The 13,287-nt window shown below is 36.3% G+C and overlaps 1 protein-coding gene across 5 annotated transcripts in view; it reads right to left on the bottom strand.

Annotated features, from left to right (window-relative positions):
* Positions 1-13,287, bottom strand: part of POLK (DNA polymerase kappa) — a 71,588-nt gene that overhangs the window by 21,213 nt on the left and 37,088 nt on the right. For all 5 annotated transcript variants that reach the window (XM_042941196.1, XM_042941235.1, XM_042941206.1 and 2 more), the window contains exons 4-6: positions 11,407-11,559; positions 7,587-7,718; positions 4,118-4,271 (exon numbers count right to left, since the gene is read on the bottom strand). In XM_042941196.1, coding sequence (XP_042797130.1) covers positions 4,118-4,271; positions 7,587-7,718; positions 11,407-11,559 — 439 coding nt within the window. The remainder of the gene's footprint in view (positions 1-4,117; positions 4,272-7,586; positions 7,719-11,406; positions 11,560-13,287) is intronic.

Genomic DNA, 13,287 nt, shown 5'->3' with positions numbered 1-13,287 from the left:
AGAAGTGTCTATTCATGTTTTCTGCCCATTTCTTCACTGGGTTATTTGTTTTTCGGGTGTGGAGTTTGATGAGCTCTTTATAGATTTTGGATACTAGCCCTTTGTCCGATGTGTCATTTGCAAATATCTTTTCCCATTCCGTTGGTTGCCTTTTAGTTTTGTTGGTTGTTTCCTTTGCTGTGCAGAAGCTTTTTATCTTCATGAGGTCCCAGTAATTCACTTTTGCTTTTAATTCCCTTGCCTTTGGGGATGTGTCGAGTAAGAGATTGCTACGGCTGAGGTCAGAGAGGTCTTTTCCTGCTTTCTCCTCTAAGGTTTTGATGGTTTCCTGTCTCACATTCAGGTCCTTTATCCATTTTGAGTTTATTTTTGTGAATGGTGTGAGAAAGTGGTCTAGTTTCAACCTTCTGCATGTTGCTGTCCAGTTCTCCCAGCACCATTTGTTAAAGAGACTGTCTTTTTTTAAGGAAGGTTTTTTAAAGATAATACAAATAGTATGACAAACCACCAGATTAGTTTCAAATTTTAAAGCATCTAATTTGAATTAAGTTACAGAAAGATGTTTTCTAAATCTGAATTCTTAGGAAATCTGAATTCCTAGGCCATATACAAAATAAGTCTTATTTATAAACTTAACATTAGCAGTTATTTATGTGCCTCAGCTGCTTTCATTTTCCAAATTCTATTTTTAAAATGATGAACATTTCAGGCACACCTGGATGGCTCAGTAAGTTAAGCATCTGACTTTGGCTCAGGTCATGATTTCACAGTTCATGAGTTCAAGCCCCACATTGGGCTCTAAACTAACAGCCCAGACCCTGCTTGGGGCTCTCTCTCTCTCTCTCTCTCTCTCTTTCCCTGTTCCTCTCTCTCTCTCTCTCCAAGTGGGTAAATTAACTTAAAAAAAAAAACTTTAAAATAAGTAAATAAATAAATAAATAAATAAAATGTTAAACATTTCATAAGGCATTATGACTGTGGCAAAGTTGAAAGGTCCGCTTTTCCCCATCTGTATGCATAAAAGTCAAGGTAAAGAGAGCTGCAGAAAAACGGCAAACCAGTTCATAAGCCCCTTATACAGAGTTCCTTATGCCATGTTTTGTACCTCATGAGTCCATCACAGTACTCTTAGGTGGGTCACTGATAGAACACCATAATAGGAAGCAAATCATACTGCCTTTAGGTTCATTGTTAGAACATCTGCTGAATGTTGCAGTCTCCTGTTATTCCATCTGTCTAGTTCTCTATTAGGCCTGCCTCTACAACTACTGCTACAGTAGTTTCTTATTAGCTTTTTGAAAAAAAATCTTTATAATCCCATAACTGAAGTGATCTGAATACAAAACTAAGATTTCTTATAATCTGAAACACTAGGATGAAAGCATCCCATCTGGATGGCAAGTGCTAAAAGTATATGGTATTTCAGTTTCTTGTATTGCCTCACGTTCACCATCCAGATTTATATGGCAGAATAAACATAAAATAATAATTATTGAGGCACCTAGGTGGCTCAGTCGGTTAAGCATCCCACTCTTGATTTTGGCTCAGGTCATGATGTTAGGGTTCTTAAGATCAAGCTCCGTGTTGAGCTCTGCACTGACAGCATGGAGCCTACTTGGGATTCTCTGTTTCCCCCTCTCTGTCTGTCCCCCCACCCTGCACTTGTGCACACATCCATGCATGCAGTCTCTCTCTCAAAATAAATAAATATTTTTTAAAATATTAATTATTTTATTTGCACATAGACAAAGTAGTTAGCAATACTTTTCCAAAGACTGCACCTTTCAGAAAAGAGGCAAACAGCAGAAAAATGTCTTAGACTTCAGAGGAAGATGTATCAGTCACCTGCCATGGCTCCAACTTACTACTGACCACTTCCCACGGCATAATGTGAAATCAGGTATGCTGAAAAGTCCAGCGCACAGGGATTTATATATGAGGGAAAAAAGCTAAAACTATTTAAATAGCTTAAAAATGTAAAATACAAAAAAGTACATAAATAACTATATTAAAAATTCACACGCTCAAAGTGAGTTTGAATGTAGTATAATAAATGAAAAGAACGGTAGTAGAGAATGAAAACATTTACCTTAGTCTCAATGTAATTTTTTAAAATATATTGTGAAAATAATTGTTATAGGAGACCCTCATGGAGATGCTCTGATACAACCTTTGAATGGTTCCCCCACCTTCTCTTGTGAAAAGTAAGGAAATAAATTAAGATATAAAGCAAACATGACATCAGGTTTGTGCTGCTTCCCCCAAACAATAAAGTTATACTACAGAAAATCTTTTGCTCTAAGCCTCTGTGTCCAGGAATCATGCTTATCGTTTAATGTTTGTATTAAAGAGAGAGACCTATTCCTTAGAGTTCTAAATAAGATGGTGAAGGTGTGATCTGATGTCCCCATTAAACTTGCTCTAAAGATGTGACCTGTAAACAATATGAGAGAATTTTATGTCACTGAAGAAAACCCACCATTTTTATGCCATCAGAGATCCACCATTGTTGACTCACGGAAAGTTACAACAGGTTTCGCTACCACTGTCTGTCCCCCCCCCCCCCCCCCCCCCCAGAAGAAGTCAATGAGTTGTGCACAGGAAATACAGTTGTGGGTTGTGAACAAACTCTCTGTTTCTACCTTTTCATCCAGGTGAATTTTGCTCAGGGGTCCAGGACAGCTAAGATATCTGAAGTAATCATACCTCTGACAGAGGGCTGAAAGTAGTATGCATAATATCTACATGTTCCTTGACAGGGTTCTGGATAGGCAACAAAGAGACCTTGAAAAAGCCCTTAGGGTCATGAAACTTCTATTTCATTGTATACAAAGGAATCAAAATAAGGTCTAAACCAAAGAAGAGAGTTGGGAGTCATGACTTTTGGCAAGGCTGAAAACAGTCATAATCACTGTATAACCAGATTATAGATAATTTGGAAAACAAGAGGGAAAAAACTCACCCAATGTTTTCATATGTTTCAGGTCAATTTTTAAAAACTCTATTATCTGTTAACAACTACAACAAAAGACAACCTCCTCAGATTCAATACAACCCAACATTTTCTTAATTAGATCTTGAGAAAAGAACTGCTATGAAATTACTTTGTTTAGGGATTCTGCACAGTCTTTTTTTTGTTTCTATATATATAATTTATTGTCAAATTGGCTAACATACAGTGTATACAATGTGCTCTTGGTTTTGGGGTAGATTCCCATGATTCATTGCTTACATACAACACACAGTGATCATCCCAACAAATGCCCTCCTCAATGTCCCTCACCCATTTTTCCCTTTCCCCCAAACCCCCATCAACCCTCAGTTTGTTCTCCGTATTTAAGACTCTCTTATGGTTTGCCTCCCTTCCTCTCTGTTTGTAACTACTTTTTTTCCCTTCCCTTCCCCCATTGTCTTCTGTTAAGTTTCTCAAGTTCCACATATGAGTGAAAACATATGATATCTGTCTTTCTCTGACTTATTTCACTTAGCATAATACCCTAGGAAACAATCAACAAAACTAAAAGGCAACCGACAGAATGGGAAAAGATATTTGCAAATGACATATCGAATAAAGGGTTAGTATCCAAAATCTATAAAGAACTGACCAAACGCAATACCCAAAAAACAAATAATCCAGTGAAGAAATGAGCAGAAGACATAAATAGACACTTTCCAAAGAAGACATCCAGATGGCCAAGAGACACATGAAAAGATGCTCAACATCACTCATCATAGGGGAAATACAAATCAAAACCATACTGAGATACCACCTCACACCGGTCAGAGTGGATAAAATAAACAACTCAGGAAACAACAGATGGTGGCAAGGATGTGGAGAAACGGGAACCCTCTTGTACTGTTGGTGGGAATGCAAACTAGTGCACACTCTTAAACTCAAGAAATTTAACAATCTCATTTGGTTTAAAAGTGACATTCTACAAATTTAACTTAGAAATTCCACTAGTACATTTTAAGTTTCTGATTTTTCATTTTTAATATTTTTTCATAATAAAGGTTTAACTAGTCCTACCATCTATGCATGCTAATGCATTAACTGGGTTAATTCAAAGGGCTTTTTGTTTCTTTTTTAGTTTGATCATTCTAATTAATTGCTTACCATTTTCTAGAGAGTTCCCTGTTTTGATGAAATACTTCCTTTTGTCCTCAGGCCAATTTTGTCTTTCCTGTAAGTGCTTTGTTATATTCAAGTAGGCTTCATCAAGACTCATGGCCATAAAATTGGGATCATAATCAGCAAGTATTTCCTTAACCTTCAAAAGGAACAAAATGGTTTAAATTCTGCTGCCACAGCAAAACCTGTCATAGAACAGCTGATAAGAAACATTAATATTCTTACTTTGAAATATAGCAAAAATCCTACAATCAATAGCTCATAGATTTAGGGAATAAATAATTTATTGCTAGGGCAAGTTTGTTCAAATTCTCTTTTGCATTAAAATAGATCATGAAGGCAGAAGACCATGAAACAGCTTCATTTGATACAATCTCTATTCAGCCATCTTTATCTAGATATAACAAGTGACTCAAATAAATCTCAGACATCCTTCTGCTGGCACAGAAAGAACAGTTAAGTAACATAATTTTAAATAACTGGTCAAGAGTAGAAGTGGTAACAATAGGACCCTGCTCCCTCTCACCTTTTATGATGGTTTTTGTTCATTTTATTTATTTCTTTATAATTTTTTTAAGTTTATTTATTTTGAAAGAGACAAGAGAGAGTGAGAGGGGCAGAAAGAGAGAGGGAGAGAGAGAGAATCCTAAGCAGGCTCCATACTGTTAGTACAGAGCCCGATGTAGGGCTCAAACTCATGAACCATGAGATCATAACTTGAGGGAAGATCTAGAGTCAGACACTGATCCACCCAGGGGCCCCAATGGTTTCTGTTCCTTTTAGAAAGCAATAATCTTGGGGCACCTGAGTGGCTCAGTAGGTTAAGCATCTGACTCTTGACCTTGGCGCAGGTCATGACCTCAGGATTCATGAGATGAAGCCCCATGTCGGGCTCTGCACTGACAAACCAGAGACTGCTTGGGATTTTTTCTTTCTCCCTGACTCTCCCCCTCCCCCACTTGCCCTCTTGAGTGTGTGTGCTCTCTCAAAACAATTAAACATTTTAAAAAAATATAAAGGAATAATCTTACATAAAGGTACTATGATGCTTTAGAAAGTAGTTCTATTTTAATTAATTATAATATGTACATAAAACTCCACTCAAAACATACATTAATGCATGTATCCATTCAGAAAATAAAGCTCAATTATCGTGATTTGGAACAGGAAAGAGGACAACTCTACAGTGAAAGTCTGTGACTATATTAAATTATGAGGAAAAGTCTGGAGCTGCATCTTGAGATAAAAGAAATGAAGAGATCAGAATTTCTGTATGATTCCAGAAATGACTTTTATATAAGACAGTTTTATTATGTGAAACTATGAATTTTACCACTGAAGTATTACCTGAAATTAGAGGAAGTAGTTGCCAAAATAATACATATATTTGAAAAAAGTATTTATTGAATTATGTTATACTTCCATCTAGTATTTAAAATCTGTCTGCTGTATAATGAGAATTTTTTTGAAGTTTTATAAAAAGAAAGCTTTTTAGCTTATTTTAATCATGAACAGCTGTGTCAAAGGTAATTTTAGAAAATGGCGATATAAAACTTGGCCATGCTTTACTCAGAGTACCTTAATTAGCTTTGTTCTTGTAGAAGAAACCAGTTTTATAATGTACTCAAATGGAATCTTTCTAGTGAAAATGAAACTCTGGAAAGTCTGTAGTTGGCAGCCAACTATGATTATTCTGAATGAGAAGTACTCCCTAGAGACACGGAGTACTCACTAACTTCCTTTTCATAGGATACTGCTTCAAGAACAAAAATAGACATGTTCCAGTAAAATTCAAGCACTCTGCCTTCCAGAACAGTTAAAGCTGTTCCATTCTTTTGGATAAAATAAAAATGGCTTTTCCTTAAACTTTTAAACCAAGCCACACATATTAACACCCTTATAGTCAGGGAATTTGTGCTGTAGTTCATTTACACACAAGAACTCACTCGTTATCTGCAAAAAAACTAGCTAGATCCTGCTCAAATTTGAAAGATTTCTTCAATATATGTAAGACTGCAGGAAACTAAAAATAATTTAGGTCTCATCATATCATCTGAAGTTTTAATGAGTTAAATAAAGTAGGACACAAAAAAATCCTTTCTTACAAGGTTTTTGAAGGATTTTCAAACTTACTGAAAGCCTACAATATTTACGGGTAGCATTTCTACCCTTTTACATTAGGAATACAGTAAAAGACATAAGCAGTAACCACCTGTGAACGTGCTTCCCCCTTCACCACCACCTTTTCAGAGAGAGACAAAAAGCACTTGCTGCCACAGACTGTTTTTGAAAGAATGAAAAAAAGAATTTGCTTTTTTATTTGGGGTAGAGCACCTTTTTAATTTCGGTGGGAGTCATTTCTAGAGTACATGAGGTGGAAAACAAATAAGAGGAGCAAATCTAAAGATTCTTCACATGACTAAATGGTAATAAGTGCTAGCTCAAAGTTTCTTAAGGGTTTCAATTCAGACAGTCGTCTTTAACACTGTATTGTACTATAGTAGGCTAAAAGTGTTTCATGTAGTATTCTAAAATTTTAATTTATGACTTAAGTTTTAGCACTAGCATGATAGTCCAGTTATCAAAAATAGAGAAAAATAGCAGCTTTTCCTATAAGACAGTTTAGGCAATTTTACTGAATTAAATCTTTATATTTCAAAGACCCTTTTCAAATCAAGATTATTCCGTTTTTTCTTCCATTATCAGTCTCTTGGACATTAAATGCTCATAAGCATCTTCACTAGACTATGAGGCAAGGAAAACAGTTAATCAAAATACAGGAATTTTATTATTGTTTAAAAACATTTGATAAAAAAATTTATTCGCAAAAGAGTTTGAAATTAATAACTTGAGTAGATTATATAAATTATAAATATAAGGTGATTCTAGAAAGATATATTTTGTACATTAAGAAAAAAACAGCTGAAGTTAATGTAGGTTAAAATTAAGGCAATCCAAAGTTTTCTGGGGAAATAAGAGCTTCTAAACAGAAGAAAAAAATATATGGAAAAGCAAATATCTGGGAAATAGAAGGGTGTACTCTGCATACTCAGTTCAGTTTTCTTTTTTTTTTTTTTTTGTTAATTTTTCTAAATGTTTCTTTGTTTTTGAGACAGAGAGAGACAGAGCATGAGCAGGGGAGGGGCAGAAAGAGAGGGAGACACAGAATGTGAAGCAGGCTCCAGGCTCTGAGCTGTCAGCACAGAACCCGATGTGGGGCTTGAACTCGTCAACTGCGAGATCATGACCTGAGCTGAAGTCAGATGCTTAACCAACTGAGCCACCCAGGCTCCCCTCAGCTCGGTTTTCAATAAATAAGCTGGACAAGTGATAGAGAGGTAAGATTTAAAGGGATAAGCTAAGACCAAATTATGAGGTGCTAAGGCATCTGGACTTGATTCTGTAAGTGAAAAGAAATCAGTCAAAGTCTGTAATAGGAGTTCATCAGACTTACCTCTCTACTCACAGCTTGGTATTTGTCAAAGTTTGGGGGCACTATAGTGAGTTGTGGGCAGAGTCTTTTAGCAATAAATCCTGGCATAGCTGCACGAACACCAAACCTCCTTGCGTAGTAATTCGAGGTAGACTGAAAGAAAACAGACCACGTAGGAAAAAATATACAAACCTAAATGGACACTTGATCCATACATTCATAAGAAACACATTACTGATGTGTATTTTCAAGTCAAGGACATTTCTTTTATAGGCCACTGCTTAGAATTGAGCTTTGACTTTATCCTATCATAGTATTATACCATGACCCTCTCTCTCACTGCTGTCTCCTTATTTATAACATGATACCAGGAAATAAACAAGACTAATAAAAAGGTTCTCTTATATTTCCAATAACTAAACTTCACTTGCTCTTTTTTTTTTTTTTTTTAAGTGCCATGAGGCTAGATGGTTTTAAGTTTATTTTTTTGGAGAAATAACACACACGAGCGAGTGCATGAGCAGGGGAGGGGCAAGGAGAGAGAGAGAGAGACAGAGAGAATTCCAAGCAGGCTCCACACTGTCGGCACAGAGCCCGATGCAGAGCTCGAAGTGGGGCTCGACGCAGGGCTCGATCTCACAAACCAAGAAATCATGACCTGAGCCAAAATCAAGAGTTGGACGCTTAACCGACTGAGCCACCAGGGGTCCCTAAACTTTACTGGTTCTAAGGCATACCTAATATAGTATACAGCAAAGTTTGGATGATGGTGGGTGATGCTACATGGAACTAATAGTTATAAAGTAATGTTATAGTACAAATAGATGTTACATGAAAGTAATAGTATAGAAAGTAATAGTATAGTATACTAGTATAGATTTGAAATTTGCTATACTTGGGGTTTGGGAAATTTTTCATTTACAACAAAAGTCAAAGGTTCTAATATATTGTCAGCCAAATTATATGTCAAAAATATAAGTGAATAAAGCTTAAAAGAACTTTGAAAATTACATTTTATTTTTTCAGGCTTGAATATCCTTTTTGGTGAAACACTTTTGGTGAAAAAATTATGAAAGTCAGAAGGAGAACATTACTTTTAAATCTTGTGGATGATGATACCACACACAGTACCATTTCCAAAAAAAATTTTATCACAAGTGACATCTTTGAAATCTCAAGTGAAAATTCAAAGGAATGTAAAACAGAATCTACCATATGAAAGGGATTACTTCAGAATAACATCAATTTGCCATTAATGGTTTTCAAATGGCATTTAATAAAAATCTTGATAGTACTCCAAACTGTGCTAATCTTTGGTCAGTATTCTGGAACAGCAAATGCAGATAGCACTAGAAAAATAAATCAATATGTTAAATATAAATAAACCTAATGGAATTGATATGAAAGCTAGATCTGTAGTAGAGCTGAAACAAAATTTATAATACAACTGCCTTTAACTTTCAGGTTTGTGGTAGGTAGACTACATGTAAATCACAGCCACAGTATTTTACAGTTCCTCCTATCCAAGGGTGGGCTCCAGTGTCTCATGCCAAGTGACTAGCACTGAGACTTGCTTTGATCAAAAAGATGTGAAAGAGTGACATTATGTGAGTCTTGAAGCCTAGGCATTATGAAGTCTGCAACTTTAGCCTTTGCTTTTTTGGGAAGCCAGCAACTGTGTAAAGATCTTGGGTTAAACTGCTAAATGATGATGATGTACCATATGGACAGAGGAAAGCTCAATGGCTGGAAACCATTCCAGCCACCTTGGCTGAAGGGCCAAGCATGTTAGTGAAGCCATTTTGGATCCTCCAGCCCCTGCTAAATAGCTCTAGACAACCTCAGGTAGAGTGGAGTTATCCCCGTTGTACTCTGCTTAAATTAGAGAATCATGAACAAATAAATGGTGTCCACTAAGTACTTGGAGGGGTTTGTTATGCAGCAATAAATAACTGCCATGAGGTCTAACTATGAATCCCAACTTAGAACATTTCAAGGATCTACCCAATTCATCAAAAAAGAATTTTTTTAAATTTTTTTTAATGTTTATTTTTGAGAGAGAGAGAGAGAGAGAGAGCGAGCGCTAGTGGGGGAGGGGCAGAGAGAGAGAGAGGAAGACACAGAATCTGAAGTAGGCTCCAGGCTCTGAGCTGTCAGCACAGAGCCTGATGCGGGGCTCGGACTCACAGACTGTGAGATCATGACCCAAGCTGAAGTCAGACGCTTAACCGACTGAGCCACCCAGGCGCCCCAAAAAAGAATTCTAACTGTAACAGACTGGAATAATCAAACATGTGCTATCACTACCATTAATTTCTAAATATACTTTTATGAGTTTAATAGAACAATAGCAATTATACTTCAAATCTCATTAGAAGGGAAGTCTATTAGCTGAGCACACAAAAGCAGTAATCTTTGTTTAAATATGGCAAATAATCATTTTGAATTTAGAAATAATAACCCATTTTTAGGAGGACAGAATTTATAGGAAAGAAAATATTTTGCAGATCTAGCAATGGATTTAGCTTTAACATGGCTACAGTATGCGTGCGTGTATGTATATATACACACACATAGATAATTTCACATAGATTATATGTTCTTAAAAATAAATGCATTTTTTCAAATATAGGCTGATTATTTATAGGAAAAGGAGAGTAGTCTTTCAATAAACACTGTTTTGAAACTTCAATTGTTAGTTGTCTGCATACTTATGGGAGCACAGATAATGAACAAACAGATTATAGTTTTATAATAAAACAGTAACTCAGTAGGAAGCAGATTTATAGCTAAGGCATTTGAAAGAGTTAGAAACAGGGTAGAACTCTCTTTGTTTCTCTTATAGATATGTTTTTTTATACCAAAATCCATCTACTCCAGGTGTCATTTCTAATTCCCCACACAGTTTTAGCCACATATAGCAATCCTGCCCATCTTTACCTTCTATGGTTAGGGTGGCAATGAGGGAGAGCAACATGGCAATCACAAAAGTTAAGATTCTAAGCCATGGGAAAAACTAATTACAGTCCTATTTTAATGAAGTATGTTACTCTAGAACTCAGGTTGGGAAACCTTTTCTATAAAAGTCTGGATAGTAATTACTTTAAACTTTGCAGATCATAGGGTCTCTGTTGCAGCTACTCAACTCTGCTCTTTTAGTATTATTATTTTTTAATCTGAGAGAGAGATAGAGAAAGCATGCACATACAAGCAGGCAAGAGGGGCAGAGGAAGAGAATTTTAAGCAGGCTTCATGCTCAGCATGGAGCCTGGCGTAGGATTCAATCTCACAACTGTGAGATAATGACCTGAGACGAAATTAAGAGTTGGCCACTCAACTGACTGAGACACCCAGGAGCCCCTCAACTCTGCTCTTTCAATGCAACAACAAATGAATGGCACGTGACAGAGTTCCAATAAAATTTTATTTACAAAAAAAAGGACTAGATTTGGCCTGCAAGCCACTGTGTGCAAGCCTGCTTTAGAATAACATTTCCTTTTCTTTCTTCTCCAGTTCTCTTTAACTAGAATAGTTACTTTAAAAAATACAATTTGCAACAGAAAGATACAATGTTACTCTACCATTCACCAGGTTTGTAATTTTGGGGAAGTTTTTAAACACCCCTCTGAGTTAGTTTCCTTGTCTGTCAAATGGAAATAAAAATTTCCTCAAGTGATGTTGAAAGGATTCCATAATTGAGCACATATAAAACACACAGAAAAACGCCCAGCAAACTGGTAAAGCTTACCAAAGTCTTCCCCTTCCCCCTTCATGAACCAGTAAGCTTTACTTGAATATGTTATGAAATTTCCTTTTTTGTCTTTGATCTTTACCTACTTACCAACATCATCATTGATCCTACAGCAATGGGTTTATCCTTCAGTTCTGGATTGTCCCTCATTTCTACAGCTGCATAGAAAGCATCCATGTCAATGTGCACTATAGTATTGTTCAGATCCCGGCTCTGTTCTAATTCCATTGCAAATCTGTCAACCTTAATTTTTTAAAAAGTTAACATATTTTTAGTCAACATGATATCAAAACACCATCAATCATAACATCAATCTCTCGTTTAGTAGGTATCTATCTCTGTCCATCTACCCATCCATCCTTCCACCCACCCACTGACCCACCTATCTATGTATACATTTTTTTGTTTAAGTTTCTTTTTTATTTATTTAACCTTTTTTTATTTAATTAGTCTCTACACCCAACAGAAGGCTCAAACTCACAACCTCAAAGTCAAAAGTCAAAGTCATATGTTCCACCGACTGAGCCAGCCAGGTACCCCTATCTACTTACACTTTATTGTTGTTTATGAAGGCTGATAATTGCTTCTATTTTCATGAAGATAGGGAGTTGATTCTCAAATATCTTACCCTACCAAGTCTTCCATCTCTCACTCACTACAATCACATAATAGGAACTTAATAAATATTTCTTGAATGAATGAAATATTGTAAGTGCTTGTATCAAATGATTCTTCTGCTTTATAAATTTGGACATCAACTAATGGTAAATAAAAGCTTAGGTAAAATAAACAATTCTCACTGACTCATAACATTAACATTTTAAAGTAGCAACAAAGGAAATCTACAACGAAAGATTATATACTTCTTTGGCATATTACCTTTACGCTGAAGAGTACTGTATAAGTGGATGTACAAATCATAATGTAAACATTCACTCTGTAGAACTGTTTTTATAAGTCTAAAATTTGGTAACCGTTAGTCAATACAAATCAAAATTGAAAATTTAAGCTATAATTTATTCTTTCATGAAATCAATATATATGTCAAATATAATAGCCAAGAAACTTATCTTTAAAGCATTTTTATTTCTCTAGAGAGAAAGAATTGGATTGATAAGAAGAAAGGGAAATGAAAGGAGGTAAAAATAACCAAAGTATGGCAGGCAGTAAGAAAAAGGTTTATGTAACAGACAGACCCATTTCCAAGTGTTCCTTTTTTGTGGCCTCTACTATAGAGGCTGAAGAGAAAAGAAGCTAAATATGCTTCCCAGCTTTCCCCGTAGCCGAGGGTGGTGGTGTGACCATTTTGATCTATGATCACTTTGAATAAGATGGAATACATAAGGAGCAAGGAATAGTGGCTAGCAAATGGGACAAGTTTAATGAATGTAATCTCTTACTAAAGGATCAAAGGATAGCTGCACAGCAAAGGAATAAAAAACTGAGGGGAAAATAGATATAAGCAATAGGGGTAAGCTCTGGAATGAAAGCAATTTCCACCATGTGGAGATCTCTATAGCAGGTTTTCTCAAAAGTGGAAAGTTGCAGGGGTATAATTCAGTATTTCCTCCTCATTAGACTTCAACTCTGCTTCCATTCTGGATAATTTTTTTCATGGTCTTCCTTCTTAGCATTATAGTGACACTAGTTTCCCCACTAGCTGCAGACTAAGACTGCAACTTCTCTTTTAGAAATAATCCCCTGAGGAGCACCTGGTGGCTCAGTTGGTTAAGCGTCCGACTTCGGCTCAGGTCATGATCTCACAGTTCATGATTTCGAGGCCCACGTCGGGCTCTGTGCTGACAGCTTGGAGCCTGGAGCCTGGAGCCTGCTTCGGATTCTGCGTCTCCCTCACCCTCTGCCCCTCCCTGGCTTGCACTCTGTCTCTCTCTCTCTCTCAAAATTAGAAATATTAAAAGAAATAATCCCCTGAACCATATTTGTTTCCAGTTGGTTCCAGTGAACCTCTAG

This window comes from Panthera leo, chromosome A1, assembly GCF_018350215.1.
Source record: "Panthera leo isolate Ple1 chromosome A1, P.leo_Ple1_pat1.1, whole genome shotgun sequence".
In the NCBI taxonomy this organism is placed as follows: Eukaryota; Metazoa; Chordata; class Mammalia; order Carnivora; family Felidae; genus Panthera; species Panthera leo.
Note: the sequence above shows the minus strand (reverse complement) of the source record. Positions and strands in the feature narration are given on the sequence as shown.